Source organism: Loa loa (genome assembly GCF_000183805.2).
Source record: "Loa loa unplaced genomic scaffold supercont3.657, whole genome shotgun sequence".
NCBI classification, from domain to species: domain Eukaryota; kingdom Metazoa; phylum Nematoda; class Chromadorea; order Rhabditida; family Onchocercidae; genus Loa; species Loa loa.
This window is the reverse complement of record NW_018108837.1, coordinates 1068-17328: the sequence shown is the minus strand read 5'-3', so window position 1 is coordinate 17328 and position 16261 is coordinate 1068. Positions and strand designations below refer to the sequence as shown.

The 16261-nt window shown below is 33.8% G+C and overlaps 4 protein-coding genes across 4 annotated transcripts; 2 read left to right on the top strand and 2 right to left on the bottom strand.

The window, feature by feature from the left end:
- Positions 1–3349: 3349 nt before the first annotated feature.
- LOAG_06528 (hypothetical protein) lies at positions 3350–3641 on the top strand (the record flags this gene model as incomplete). The annotated part of the gene is made up of 2 exons (XM_003142064.1): positions 3350–3469; positions 3548–3641. Coding segments are annotated over 2 exons (214 nt in total), but the record flags the coding sequence as incomplete, so codon positions are not given.
- Positions 3642–3901: 260 nt separating this feature from the next.
- Positions 3902–5750, bottom strand: LOAG_06527 (40S ribosomal protein S8; the record flags this gene model as incomplete). Its single annotated transcript, XM_003142063.2, has 4 exons — positions 3902–4111; positions 4671–4976; positions 5139–5238; positions 5640–5750. 4 exons carry the CDS (start codon positions 5748–5750, stop codon positions 4002–4004), a joined length of 627 nt encoding a protein of 208 aa, XP_003142111.1. The 3' UTR covers positions 3902–4001.
- A 702-nt stretch (positions 5751–6452) lies between these two features.
- On the bottom strand, positions 6453–6752 carry LOAG_06526 (hypothetical protein; the record flags this gene model as incomplete). The annotated part of the gene is made up of 2 exons (XM_003142062.1): positions 6453–6573; positions 6616–6752. The coding sequence occupies 2 exons, from the start codon at positions 6750–6752 to the stop codon at positions 6453–6455; spliced, it is 258 nt and encodes an 85-aa protein (XP_003142110.1).
- Positions 6753–8278: 1526 nt separating this feature from the next.
- LOAG_06525 (DNA replication licensing factor) lies at positions 8279–15954 on the top strand. Its single transcript, XM_003142061.2, has 18 exons — positions 8279–8394; positions 8737–8849; positions 9048–9253; positions 9729–9865; positions 9945–10019; positions 10281–10444; positions 11456–11558; positions 11673–11860; positions 12069–12240; positions 12476–12610; positions 12722–12811; positions 13302–13498; positions 13800–13950; positions 14198–14446; positions 14538–14593; positions 14876–15034; positions 15387–15483; positions 15701–15954. Exons 1-18 carry the CDS (start codon positions 8317–8319, stop codon positions 15809–15811), a joined length of 2481 nt encoding a protein of 826 aa, XP_003142109.1. The 5' UTR covers positions 8279–8316; the 3' UTR covers positions 15812–15954.
- The last annotated feature ends 307 nt before the right edge of the window (positions 15955–16261 follow it).

The window sequence follows — 16261 nt, the reverse complement described above, 5'->3', positions numbered from 1 at the left end:
TATAGTACTATATATATATATATATATATATATATATATATATATATATATATATATATATATATATATATGTAACACTTGAAACATTCGCATTACAGTATATTTAAGGACTGTATGTGGACTTGCGGTTGATAATCGAACACTGCTGTTGTTTTAGCTGCTGTAGATTGAATTTGCTGGAACAAGTATTAATTTCTTGTTTGTCCTCCCTTTTATTTTTGTTCTTATCATTAAATTAAAAACAAATTGACTGCATCTATAATTATTATAATCTACTTTGTTGGAAATTATTCAAATATACTAAAAATTTTTGCTAACGATCAAGACTTCTTATTAATTTATTCTGATTACTGTTTTAATTAATTTCAATCAGTTACTTATGGTTTCAATTTTAATCAGTGGTTTATCAATTAATGATTTTAATTTTGATTAATGATTTATTGATTTTAATCAATGATTTGCGCTAGCGAATTGAATTAGTATATGCATTATTAAGGTTACCGATCATATCAATTTCATTTCTATAAAGCAACATTCTTTGAATTTGCTCAAGCGATTTTCGGATAATTTAAACAATGCTGAAGATATAATTACTTTGCGAATGCCTTTACAAAGCGCAATGCCTTTCGTCAATAATGGTTTGTGTTTTTGAATTTTGACGTTTCGGAGTATAATTTCTTGATATCCTTTATTGCTGAAATAAACAATACTTACTCTATATTCGTGTCCCTCACAAAATGATTTTTAAATATCGCTTTTACAGATATCACAAGCAATTTGTTAAAATAAGACAAGGAATTGGGGAAAAGTAAAATGCGTTTCGAATGGTTTAATAATCGTTTTGTTGATGCATTTACTAATGGTTATTAGATTTTGATTGAAAATGTTAATTGTTGTGGCTTACTCGTAATTGTCCAGTGGAATTATACCTATTAATGATTGAACTTGGTTCAAATTAACACAAGATCTGATGGTACGTACTTGTTATCTCTATTACCACACATTTTATTAGTAGGAAGATTCGATTTGTTTGTTTTTCCTTAGAAATTCCTTGCTATGAGATGAGCTAGTTTCCTGGTTTTCACTTGGACGAAAAGAATTTTTCCATCTCTTGTCGCAATAGTTATACTTCATGTCTTAATGCATTCTTCGCTTTTCCTTCGTAAACTTTGTTTAAAGAATATGATAGCGAATGCGAGAATTTTTAAAAAACCTCAATTTTCATGTTATTTTCGTTAAAATTTGATAAGGTTTTTCCATTTTTGATCAATGTGTTACCAACTTGAGATATTGATTACTGTCAAAAATCACTGAACATGTTGCCCACTAGTGAACACATTTAAAAATTTTGATTCAAGTATTTAGGATTTATGAGAATTTTTAAAAAATCCTTAATTTTCAGACTATTTTGACCAAAATTTGATAAAGTTGTTGCCATTTTTGATTATTGTCTCATCCATCTGACAGTTTGGTTGCTATCAAAAATCACTGATCATGTTGTTCACTAGCGAACACACCTTATCACAAATTTTTATCAAAATAGCCAAAAAAGTGAGGATTTTTTAAAAACTCACATTAATGAAAAATACTTAAATGAAATTCTTTTGGTGTGTTCGGTAGTGTGCAACATGGGCAGTGATTTTTGACAGTATTCAATACATCAGGTCGATAACACACTGATCAAAATTATCAGAAACCCTAAATTATCACGAAATTGGCCTAAAAATTAAGGATTCTTGAAAATTCTCATTAACCCAAACATTTGGATGAAAATTCTTAGGTATGTTCGAAAAATATCACCCATAATTTAAAAAAATGGATTCGTATTCAATCTAAAAAATTTCAATATGAAATATAAAAACTAAGCGGTGGTTGATAATGACAGATTTTGCCACCAAAAAGTATCGAGGTTTCAGAAAATCAATCTTTTCATTGTTCTTTTTTTTCTTCCAAAATTCCGCCCATTTCAAGTAACTTATTTTTCTTAAATTCCATTAATTTCTTGCTTTTTTGTGAAAAAATTTTAAAACTTTGAATTTCTTGAAATGTCTTAAAATTTTAAAACTATTTTCAAGGTGCATTTGGTAAAGTTCACTTTTTGGTAGATCCAAAAAATCCAGAAACAGTGGTAGCTTCAAAATATAATTAGTAGAATTAGATACGTCAATTGAAGCAATTTTGATAAAATAAACCTATACAAAATCTTGAACCGACTTCGATTTGATTTAATATATCAGAAATTGTAATAATATGAGACGTATGTCTTATTTTTTTTTTTGTTTCCTTATTTCATTAGAATAATGAAATTAATGACACAGAGATGTCCCAATTCATTTAACATCATCTTTCAAAAGAACAAAAAGAAACGATTAAAAAATTAAAGTTCAGAGTATGGAATCATTTGTTTGGTTAAAGGTGACATATCATGATACGTAAAAAATTATGATAATAGCCAGTTTCTTTAAATGATTGTACATATATTTGTTTTTTCTTTTTTTTTTAGGTCTCGCTTACACCTAGCTAAACTTCTAAACTTGAAGTGATGGAAGATGCTTAAGATGTGATATTGATTATGGTTATTTGCATCGGTTGATCAAAGTGGTCCACTGATGGGCGAGGAAATTGCTGAAATGTTTCAACAGCAGTTAAATGATACCGATTGATCGGATGCAATGCCGTTCATGAATATTGATAATTCGTACCGTTTTGAATTTTCCGCTACCTCCAACACTGTTATCAATATCCCTCAACCACCAGGTGTATTGCAGCACTTGAATAATTTCTTTAGGTTTTTATTTAGAGTACTTTTTGTTTAATTGGATCGCGAATGTAAAAACGTTGTTTGAGTGTTGTTGAGAGTAAATGAGATTGACTGCAGCTGGTTCGGTTGAACAGACATTAACCATTTGTTAGGGGGATTATAATGTAAGTTTACAATGTTTTCGCGGGTAAATTCGATATGGTGCAATTCAACTTGAAATATTTTAAAACTTTACAAATAACCATATCACGCATTATAGTTGTTTGCCTTGGAAAATAAATGCATTCTCTTCTGCAGAAAGAAGAAGGATGGTTACTGTAGCAGAAGTAGAATGCATATCGGGAAAAAGGAAGGTAGAGTAAGTAAGTTGATCACATATCAAGTAAAAGGACCTTATATCCCACGAGTTGTAGTCGCTTGTACTATAACAACTGGATTGTGTAACCATAACAATCGTTGCATGCAAAGAAGTGCATGCATGATTTCAAGACGACTTCCAGGGCAAAGTTTTGATTTTTTTTCCTTTTTTCGAATATCAGGGTTTGAATTTTCCCATTACTTCAGTGTATATTTATTGGATTCTTACAGGCCAAACGTTGAGAAGTTGGGATGCACTTGGCTCTTTATTCATATTGTGATGAGAGGCTGTGACAACTACCAGGTTGAATCATATAACGATATGGATGGCAAAAATTTTGCCTGGAAGAAGTAAATATTTACTTATACTATCCACTTATAGTTTCCCTTTCTTTTTATTCATTCGATCTAATGGAATCCTTATTTCAGCATGCGGAATTCTTTATTTCAATCGTCGAACTCCACTTGGCGTGATGTCCTTACTGATGCAAAAAAAGGAGAATGTAACATTTGGGAAAGTTAGTTCCTTCAAAGATTTGTTTAAAGTCTGTTTTAATAGCAGCATACTATGCCTTTCGTAAATTATTTTTGTCACACATTGTGATGTCATGATTTTTTGGTGTAGTCCACAACTCGGTACAATTTCAAAAATACCACGACAACGGTCACTAAGACCATTTTAACAATACAAAGAAAAAAAACCTTTTTCCTCCATTATGCCCAAAAATTCGACCCGCCATTCCTTGTTTGTTCATTATGCAGTTTTATAAGTCCCGATAGAAAGAGATGTAATAGATTTATCTGGTAATAACAGAGAAACTTTTTCCAACCAGAAAAACATAACAAACTGTTACCAATGTTTATCGAATAAACAGAGTGCTCATTACTTTGCTTTCTTAGCTCGGATTTTACGCAAGTAGAACTCCAGCTCTTTACCCTCTAATATATAGCCATCAGCTCGACCAACCTGACCCGGACGAGAGCTGATACAAGCTGAAAAAAATTTCGTTACAAAAACAGACCTACGAAAACAAATTAAAACATTTCTAAAAATGAACGCTTGTTCTGGCCTTCGGTGAGATCGTCAGCAGAATAGTAGAACGACCCGCATTTGAAGGCTGATATGATTTCCGAGACACTTAGCACAGAGAAAGACAGCTTACTCACACTGTGACTCTGTTCTCGCTTGGCAACATTTGAAGGTTGTCAGGTAGAAGTTGAACTTACAAGTCCTTCCTTCGTAAATTATAATTATCGCAATTTACTACTAGCCCATGACAAAACTGCATTCATGCTTGACGATCTGTAGACGAATCAAATGACCAAAAAACCATACGGCCTTTAATCCCTCAAGTACATAATTATTCGTAAACTACTGAACATATTAGAGCAAACCAAGACTATTGTATGCTGTTTCCACTCAAGATCATACAATGCGGATTACAAGCCTAATCAACTGATTAACAATAAATCACATTCTCTCCTCCTTCATACATCGTTCACTCTCCATCATTTTCCAAACTTTAGTTCAAAAAGGAAGAAAAAGACGAACCTAATAACCGACCGCTCTGAAACTGTTCGATAAGATGTGGCTCAACCTCAGCAAATTTCTGTCGTTCTGTATATTTTGCTCGTAGCTTCTTTGAACGCCTCTTGTTGATCCGTGCTTCCTCTTCATCCATCAGCTTTGCACCTTTTTTACGTGCCAACGGAACGGCATAGTGTGCTTCGTACCACTGACGGAATGGAACAGCATCAACAGTAATTATGGAATTTTTTACTAGTGTCTTAGTACGCACTAATTCATTGTTGGATGCGTTATATACGGTGTCCACGATACGTGTTTTACGTGTGCAACCTGTAACCAGAACAACTATTACAAAGTAAACATCAAACATCTCAACAAATGTACCATTCCATTTGAATATGGATAAATATCACTGACGTGACATGAATTCAACTACCTCTTATTAACACAGAAAAAAAAAAAAAAAGACATAAGAAGGAATAATAAAAGAACCTTCTGATCCCCATGAAAATGTACCAACATCAAGTCTCAGTGCACGATGTTTGATATTTCCACCGCGGCAACGAACAAGATGGATTCTTTTTGGACCAATCTGTAAAACATAGTTCTTATAGAAGATTTGTCCACTAACCGAATAAGGGATATCGTTATCAGTTCTGTCAGATTGCTTGTTGTCCTCTACAGAAAACCTGTTCTAATTTCGAGTTTATCTTTTTGCAATGATGACACAATTCTTAGGATGTAAGGTTTGATGATAAGCATCCAGATCTTTCTAGCATCATTCACACTGATAGCTTCCCAACTTACGCAGAATTTCTTTTGACAAATTTTGCAACACATTTGCAATTTCTAGTAGTTGCAGACAAAATGATGAGAAAAATATCCAAAATACGAAATGGAGACTTCAATTCATAATCTTTCCAACATGTAATCGTCAAAAACGTTCAGCAGCTTTCAAACAAAAAAAAGAAGACATAAGGTCAATTAATTCACTTTTGTATTTGACGCTGGACGCCCAAGCTCAAACTTCCTCTTCTTGTGTGGTGGACATCTCTTTCCACCAGTAGCACGTCGCTTATGCCAATTATCACGTGATATACCCATCACCAATCAAATCGAGAATCCTGAAAATAATAGACATAGTATGCTCGTTTCTTACCGATTTTACAATATCTCGTAAATTTATCAACGATACCGCAGCGTGACAGTCTCGGAAACATCGGGAGTGGACAATTCTGGACTCGGCAATTATTTATCAAATCAGCTGGCTTTTTATGAATGAATTCCCCTGCAAGAATTTGCCGATCCCAGGGAAAAAATAAAATCTGACTGCATCCTCTTAATTTCTAAAATCGCATTATGCTCATCATTATAGCTAAGCTTCGCGAACGAAGATTGGGGAAGTGCTCTACCCATGCTTGATGCAAACGCTACAAATGTGAATGTTTCCTTCAATCTGCGTAAAGAATTTTTTTGGTTAGGCGAAGCGTGTGTAGAATTGATCCCATCTTTTAAAGAAAAAAAAAAAACAAACCAGTCAGCAATTAAACCAAGCATTTTTTAGCAAGCTAGCACGGTGACAGTGAAGTTCAGGACGTAGGTTTTGTTAGAGCATCCTTCCCTCAAGTAAATGGCCTTACGAGGCTGAACGAGCTCTTTCTGCCCCATTTAGAATTAGAGTTGCCCCTCTCCTGGAATGATTGCCAGGGGGGCTGGCGAGCCCATCTCATCCGTGCATACATACATTATGTCTAACCACTCAGTTGAGACGTATCTGACATGGGAGACCTTTACCAGAGACATAAGCTATTCGCTAGCACAACTCGCTATTTCATTCGGACATGCAAGATATTCTTCCTCGACAGAAGAGGTACCGTGAAGAAGAAATTGAATTATAGCATGTTCAAATTTCTCCCCGAAAATTTTCCTAGACACGGGTATAATTCATAACCGCTAGCCTAACTATAACCTTCCCACGAGTCTTACAACATCTACCAAGTTACCTCGGATTCCACCACACAATCGACAGCAAACCCAACTACTTATTCCACCAGATCCCCAAACACCGGCAGGTTCACGATAGGCCAGAAGGATAACGCGGCCCATGTTCATGTTGTTCGGGAGCGTTATGCCACACGTTCTATAGCAAATTTATCGTCCCAGTCTTTTTCAAGTCTTGATCTCATAATGACGTAGTCGTTTTTACCAGTGATTTCTTTACATTTAAGGTTTTTCTATTAGATATAATATTATATTCAGATTCAGTTGAGTTCACCACCAATTATTGATTAGAAATTAAAAAGTATGGAGGAGCGTGAATACTGGAATTAATGAAAAACATTTTTAAATAAGAGAATTTTATAACTAAAATGTTTTTTCTACAGCATTGGCTTTTATTTAGTTCGATTCACTTCTTTCAATGGATTTAAAGTCAATTATCATCTTTGAAGTTTAAATTCAACTCTCGCAATTTCAATGCAGAAAGTTGGAAAAAAGCAAACAGTTAACGAGTGGAGATATTTTCACTTTTATTCTGAAAAAATTTTCGACATATTTTCAGATAATGGAAAACAGGAATATTTTAATCAAGAAATAGGAAAAAAGTTTTTTCGTTTCCTTTCAAATTTTTTGAAAATAGAGAAGTAACTAATTTTGTAGGGGAATATTGCCAAACTTTTAAAGTTTTTAAACGTTGAATGTTTAAGTGGTACTTTGAGCAATAGAATAAATTTTTAGCCCTTGTTAATTACCTTTAACAAGTGTTGATATATATATATATATATATATGTATATATATATTCCTCGAAATACTTCTTCAGTTTCTTTTTCGCTTAACGGAATTGCAACTTTTCAATTGGCTATTCTTTTATGCACTACCTAAAGCTATCGTTTTTCTTTTTAGGCAAATCTTTTCCAAATAGTAATTTTTCGTCAGGAGAAATCGGGAGAGATAAGTTATGTTTTAGATAAGTCTCCTTTGTAGGTCAGAGGTCGAAATAATGTCACTATTCGAAAGCCAATGTTATAATCATACTCATTGATTTCTTGAGCTGTTATTATTTCATATTGGAGTTTAAATTTAAATTTTTAGGCGCGTTAAATAAAAACTGTTGAAATTTAGAATTACTCAAAATTACTTGACTACGGTGATTTATATAAAAGTTTACAGAGTCTTTGATTGGTTAGCATTAGTATTCAAGTACTAGCATTTTGCTTGTAATTAGTGTGTAAATACTATTAATTATGAACGTTCAGTACACGTCAAATATTCAAATATGTAATTTGTAACGTGATAATTCATGCCGGCTACTCAAGTATTGTAATGTTTGGCGCTGATCGATAATCATTACTTAGCAGTTGCTTAGGTTATGTATTTAAGTATATAAATCGGTTTAATTATCCAATGAACCGATTTTGAAATTCTTGAAATTTCGGAGTGATTTGAAAATTGCTAAAATCGTTACATCAAATTTCCATTTTTTTTTGAGCCGCTTCCTGTTTTGCATAGTTTAATGATGGTATTCAATCGGAAAATAAAAAAGGTCTTCTTAGAATGATACGAAAATGAGGATGTGGATGGAAATTTCCGAAAGTTAAGTCCAAGGGGAAATTTTCAGGTTAGATATAGTTCAAATTTTCAGCTTAGATACAATTTAGTTATCTACATACTATGGATTTAATCAGTCGTGAAGATGAGAATCGAGCACGTGAAATCACGTTGGAATATCTGAACTTCCTGGATGATTCTGTATGTTGCACTACAAATTTTCTCATTTTTAGTTCTGTAGTTCTACGGGAGATACATAACTGGTAGCGGCGTTTGCTTATTTGATATTTCATAATGATTCATTCATGAATCATTTCATCTGGTTGGTAAATTTTCAGCGTCACGATAAGCTTTTAACGAGATATGATAGACTTTGGCAAGATATATTAAGCTCTCAACGAATTATTAAATTGTGGGGAGGTCCGATAAAGGCGTAGGAAGTCCCATAAAGGTTGACGCTAATAATGTTTGACAGATGGCATAAACCAGTGATATGTGATGCTGAATCACTTTCTGAATTAATGTTTTGTCTATTTGCTTGAGGGTGGTGACAAAGTTTATTTGCAAAAATGCGAAGATATGATCAAGGATAATGGATCAAGAATTATCATCAACTTGAATGAACTTCGGAAAAAGCTTCCGCAGCGAGTCACTGGGTGAGTTTATCCTTCCCTTCCTGTCTCAAGTATCACTTTAGGCGTCTTAGATCATCCTAATCATAATTAAATGGTGATATTTTTACGTTAATAGATTGGAACATAACGATAATATTTCCCTTATCCTAGTCACTTATTAGGTAATCGATTAGAGCTTGTCAGAATTCATCCATGAACTACAAAGTAATTAAAATTTAGACTACTACGAAATTTCGTACCTGAAATTTTATGTTTGCAACAAGCGATGAAGGATTATGTAAGCCGGTTAGATCCAGAATACGGGAAGACTCGGGATTTCAACGTTGGCTTTGAAGGAAGCTTTGGTGATCGACATGTGAATCCTCGAACATTGAAGTCGCATTTTCTCGGTAGTATGGTTTGCTGCGAGGGTATCGTCACCAAGTGTAAGATATTTTAAATTAAATTCCATTAGAAATGAAGTATTTTTAAAGGTTAATTACATCAACCGATGGATTTAGGAAATCAATAGGCTGGGAAGAAACTGAAAAAGATCAGCGAAAGTAATAATGTTATAAGTTTCTGTTAGGAAGAATCTATACTGTAGTTTCTGAAAAAGCGTTACGGTATCATTTAGCTAACGTACTGTGTAAATGATAGCATCCCGGCAAAGGTTCTAGCTGGCTGATTTTAATGCAAAATTAGTTCTGTGCTCCTACATTATGGCTTTCGAAATGGATAATAACGCTTAGTGACTTGAATTAGGTTATTCTTTAGCAATCGATAATCGAATATTCATGGATAAAAAACTTAGTTATGTTGTGGAAAACTCTTAATAACTTCAGGGATAGCAAAACATTGTGCTGATTAATCTAATTATACACTGTTAATTTGATGGAAATGTTGAAATGACATTTACAGGTTCTGCACTGCGTCCGAAAGTGGTCCGTAGCGTACACTACTGTCCTGCAACTAAAAAGACATTTGAACGTCGTTACACCGATTTAACATCATACGACGCTTTCCCATGCAGCAACGTTTACCCTACGGAGTTAGGTGTTAGCGAACGATCTATCTGTAGTAGCAATATATGATTCTGCTTTTGATCAGTATCTTTTCCTTTTTGTTTCCTTTCAGGATGAGAATAAAAATCCACTGGAAACCGAATATGGTTTAAGTACCTATCGAGATCATCAAACATTTTCAATCCAGGTATCTTTTCCGGACTTCAAATTGCTTGCTCTTTCTCGAAATTAGACTTTTCTTGTTGATTTTTCCAATTTGTTGCTGAAAGATCTGACAACATACGTATATGACCGTTTGACGGTATTAGTTTTTTTTTAGTTTAGATTATGTATATCATGTATTTACGTATTTTCAAAGCGAGATAAGATATGTAGCAAAAGGATGGGAATATATTTTTTTTCAAATTAGCAATTAAAAACTTGAATACCCGACACTTTTCTACTTAAGGAGATGCCAGAGTACGCACCACCAGGACAACTGCCACGTTCAATAGATGTTGTAGCCGACGATGACTTAGCCGACAATTGTAAGCCTGGCGATCGTGTCCGGGTTATAGGTTTGTACAGATGTTTGCCGAACAAACAAAACGGTTACACCAGTGGCAGTTTCAGGTACGTGATGAGGTGGACTAGATAAGAATGATAATTATTGAGAAGCAGCAATCATTTGTTCATGATAATATAATGGAAAACAGTGGTGCGTTTTAGGATAGGTTTTGCTGAAATAGCGTTTTATTCCCGCTACTGCTTCTACCGGTTTCCATCTCCCAATTGTTTTTTATTTCAAATAATTCTTCTTGCTTTATAAATCCGTGTAGAATTAAAATTTTTTAATAGTAGAATGCTCTTTCTTTTCATTTAATTTGGATGTAATTCTTGGTAGTTAACCCTGTGCCTGGTGACTAAGGTTATTTTATATGACTTAATGAAGCATACTTTTGCAAAACGGAATCTCCAGTTTTAGTAGAGTTTTTTCCTTTACCTTCATGCATATATCCCTAACATTGTGTACCTTGGATTAACTGCATCACCTTGATCTGGCCTATATAAGTCTGAAGTCTGAGATTCTTAACATATATAAGTCTGAAATTTGGGATTCTTGAAGATTTTCAATTACAAATCGAATATTTTATTTGAAGCCATTTGGTTTAGGTAACTTCTATCTTGAGATGTTAAGTATCTGTTTTTATTGAACTTTTCTATTCAGAACAATAGAAAAAATTTTTATCTGGTCAGAATGATATATAAATGTTGTGCCTGGATCAAAAGTTCAGTGGATAATATTACATTTTGATCAGATGACATGCAAATGATGTGATGTTTTTATAATAGGAGTACTACTTGTCCAGTACTTATCCTTATGTTTAAAAATATTCGCTTAAGTTTATCCTGTTTTTTACTCTGTTGTGTAATACATCTCAATGGGAAAATTTCATGCTGCTTGTATTGAAGCGGCAGGTGAAAGATCTCATGGAGTAAAACTTTTGGCAGAGGAAGATTCATGAGGTCATTCAGTCAAAGAGTTAGAAGTAGAAAAACGGGTTAATACAAGTCACTTTTTAAAGTTACAATGGGATGGAGTCATAATTATCACAAATAAGTAGTTATAATTATAAATTGTAGGTCGATTATCATTTCCAATAATATACAGTTATTAAGCAAGGAAATGCAGCCAAATTTCTTGCCAGATGATATTAAAAATATTCGAAAAATGAGCCGACAAAAGGTTAGAATATACTGTTTTGCATGTGTACATATGCTATATTGGTGAAGATTGTGCTTTATGTCTTTTTGAGCAATTTTGAAGCCTAAAATCTGAATATTTGCACTTCTTTTAAAGAATATATTCGATACGTTGGCAAGGTCGTTAGCACCATCGATTTGGGGGCACGATGAAGTGAAGAAAGCAATACTTTGCCTTCTACTTGGCGGAAATGAAAAAATTCTGCAGAATGGTTCACATATTAGAGGCGATATTAATATACTTTTGATTGGTGATCCATCAGTGGCAAAAAGTCAATTGCTGAGGTGCTTTGGAAGACTTATTAATAGTTTCATCGAGCTCACGTAACTTGGAAAATTTTCAAATTTCCGTGCTCAAAATTTGGTTATATTTTCCTGTTTACTCTATAGTTTGAAACTCTGGAAGAATATTCATAAATAGCAACTCATTGTTCATCCAGTTCTAAGCTTTTAATATTCTTACATGTTTAACAGTGACAAACATCTGCTTAAGATACGTACTGCACACCGCACCACGCGCCATAGCAACTACTGGACGTGGTTCAAGTGGCGTGGGTTTGACGGCAGCGGTAACAACTGATATTGATTCTGGAGAACGCCGTCTCGAAGCTGGTGCAATGGTTTTGGCTGATAGAGGGATCGTTTGCATTGATGAGTTTGACAAGGTAATGTAATTGAATGACTCATTTTTTGCATCATGAAATCTCAAAAAACGGTAGTTTTGAAACACTGTTCGTGTTGAACTGTATATACTGGTTATCCAATCATGCTGTTGAATTCATTCAGCAATTAGGATTTTATTATTGCTCTTTTTGTTATCACTTTTTCGAAGTTTTATATTCACCTCTCATTTTGCTAGCGTTTTATTGCTGGTGGTGAAAGAATCGCAACAAATTTCAGATGTCTGATATTGATCGTACAGCAATACACGAAGTGATGGAACAAGGACGAGTAACAATTGCTAAAGCTGGAATTCATGCAAAATTGAATGCAAGGTGTTCTGTTCTTGCTGCTGCAAATCCAGTGTTTGGAAGGGTAGACATGAAACAATAATTATTTTCCTCATTATTTTTGTCGTCTTTATTTGTACACTATTATTTTCAGTTTCTCTTTTTTTCCGCTACTGCAGATCAAAATATTTTGCAGTATGATTTATTCAAAACACCCATGGAAAATATTGGTATGCAGGATTCACTGTTGTCACGTTTCGATGTAATATTTGTCCTCATGGATGAGGTAAAGTTTTGTTTCAACACAGTTTTGTAGGAATTTTCGAATAATTCAATGTAATTTTGATTTGTGATCTAATGGACCATCAATATCAACCTAGTTATTTCAGTGCAGTGCTTCCTAGCTGATGATGATAAAACTTATTTCGATGGTCGATGTTTCATTGTCGGATACGACCGAATATCGACCATCGAAATATGTTCATGATTCTATTTAGTCCACCTTTTGGTTAGGAACTTTTCCGATCAATTTACCATAATATTTTTTTCCTATAAACTGTATACCCTTGTGATTACAACCATGAGAAGATGTACAAGTCGCACTTTGTTATATATTACAGCATATTAAATAAGTAATTTAAATATAAAGCATGAAAATCTTCTGGCGTTGATACCATTTTGTCACTTTTGGATGTTAATTACATTTTTTTGAAGATATCATAATTGTTTGATATTGTATCTATAGAAAGGATTAAAAATTGGAAAATGTTTTTTAGCACGATCCAAATCATGATAATAATGTTGCGGAACATATCCTGAAACTTCATCAGTACCGTACTCCTGGTGAACCGGATGGTGCAGTACTACCAATGGGAGCTGATATTGAAACTCTTACTACATTTGATATGGAAGAAGTGTCCACAACAAGTGAAATTTGCGAAAAAAACAAGGAATGGTGCGCTGGTAAGGCAAGGTATGTTGATATTTTAAGGTGAGAAACTTCTCACTAAAATTTCTTGGCATGACGTAATTTCGATCAACGACTGAAAACTTTCAAGCTGTATAAAATACTGGGAAGGAAAATTGTATGTTTTGGATAGTCTTGTATCTATTCACAATAATGACAGTTATTTTGCGAAAGAAGATGCAGAATAAGCACATTGAGTAAAGATTTTTTGGCAGGAAATTATTACTGAAAGCAATGAATCCATGCAGATTTAGGAAGTGCAATATAGAAGAGTATTTTTACGAAATTTAAAAAATACTGGCTTCAGTGATAAACTCTTTACGATGCACTTCTTGCGAAAGTACATTCATATGGCAAAATCCGTAAAACCAAAACTGACAGAGGAAGCTTGTGCTTACATAAGCGAATGCTATGCTGAACTGCGCTCATATGATACATCCAAAACTGATCGCGAACGGGTATTTTTGAATTTTAACAAAGCTCCGGATACTCGTGATCCCCTTTGTTTTACTACTGTTATTGCTCGATAAGTAGGATGCACTCAGTAACGTTAACCATGCTTCCAAATTAAAAATTAAGATGAGTAGGAATAAAGTTAGATGTTTACCCGATCACGCCCCTGTCTTGATGCTACTGATATTAAATACTTTCTTTTAAACATTGTAAATTCTTTTGTTTATGTAGAACAATAATTTGCCTTTATAGACTATGCCGGTGACAGTAAGACAGTTGGAAACGATGATTCGTATATCAACAGCTATGGCAAAAGCGCGATTGGCAAAAAATGTAGAACGATTAGATGCAGAAAAAGCTTATCAATTACTGCATTATGCATGCTTCAAAGAAAAGCCAAAAGAACGACTAGAAATGGAAGAAAAACGCAGAAGAAAACATGGAGGAAACGAAGAAAGTGGTGATGACGAAACGGAAGATGAAGACATTGAGGATTTGGAGGTTAGGTTGAGCTTCTCTTTAACCTTTAGTTTTTGACATGTTTTTATATGATTCTTCTTGATTAAAAATTTGTTGAAAAGTAATAATTTAGAATTTGACTTCGGCAGAAAGAACAGCAACAGAGACTTCACTTCGACATTCGAAAAGGTTTTACTTAATGCACTAAATCATCAACTATGCTTTAGTATATAATGTTTGAAGTAATAATAATACTAGTTTACGTAGTACTTTTCGTTTTCACTTTTTTTTTATCATTACTGAAATGCAGAATATGCTAGTGACAGCAAGGTGATTGGAGATATTGATTCGTTTACCAGTAACTATAGCAAAAGTACAATTCCCAAAAATATGGAACAATCGGATGCAGAGGAAGCTTATCAATATCCAGTTCAAAATCTCTTCTAATATACAAAATAATTTAATGTTTAGGTATGGTGGGGATACGCAGATATCTGGCCTTGCTGATTCAGAGGCAACTACAGCACAACTGGGTGAATCCAGCATGGATAAAACAATGAATGCTACAGATCTGAGTGGTCCTAGTCCAAAACGACTCCGCCGTGAAACGCCATCTATAAGCATCGATCGGTTATTCACTTTTGTTTGCAATATGCCGAGCTTACTTACTTTAACTTACCGAAACTTACTTTACTTATTGAACATACTTTAGCAACTTGCTTTATTTGCCGAACTTGCTTTAGCAGAACTTGCTTTTTTTTTACTTTAGCACAACTTACTTTTACTTTAGCAGGCCCATGTGGAATTTATTATCTTCATATTGAGCGAATTGGGAATATATGTTATGGAAGTAAACAAGCATGGAAAGTTTCGTTTAGTGATGAATCCTTACATAGATATTGGTTTCATGTTTTATTTTCCTCAAGTTGCTCATCAAAAATTGTGCATTACTACTGTTCAATTTACAAAACGAAATTTCCAGGTACAAGACATTCCGTAAATATCTGAGAAAAGCTTTTGATGATTGTGGTAATCCGGATGATATGATCGAACTTTCTATTATCCGCAATGCAATTCAGGTTAGCTTTTTAACGAATTGCCGTTGCTTTAAAACAGACTTCGATTCCACTTACTTTCGTCTTTTTTTGCAACATCCAACTAAACTTGTATTTTAATGGACAAATATAATTCGAATTTGAATAAATTTTTATTGAATTTCATACGAATTTACAGAAATTTTTAATATTGCTTCTAGCTTATTTATTAATGGATATGGCTTGGTTTGAATATTTTTAGGAACAAGCCGGCCGACTGTCGTTTAATGACGCAGAATTCGAAGCAGCCTTCGAACGGCTAACAGCCGAAAATATTGCAATGATTGCAGATAATCGGATTACACTCATCTAAACTGTATATATTTTGTTCACAAGAGCTACTGAAAATATTACAGTGTCCTTTCTTCCTTTTAAAGTCTCTGGGAATTGATTATGAACATATTTCATCAGTTTGAATTGTGCTTTGTTGTTTCATTTCATTTTGACTGTTAGAATTAATTGTGTTCTTTCCTTTTTCTTTTTGAAGATTTTCATTTTCTGAAAATATCTTAATCAGAAAACTGAAGTTAATTAAACCCTTATGCAAAATAAACCAATTCCATACCCTTCTAAAAGTAGGCTTGGTCTCAAAATGTTCTATGTTTCCTCATTATTTAAATTGGGAACTTTGGCGGGATTAAATCGTTGCTTAAACCGTCAAGAAGATGCAGCACTATATTGGGTATTTACATCCAATATTATTTTTACTCTCACCGAATAAAATTTGAAGCGTTGCTTGTTTTTGTATGATCTATAGGAGAAC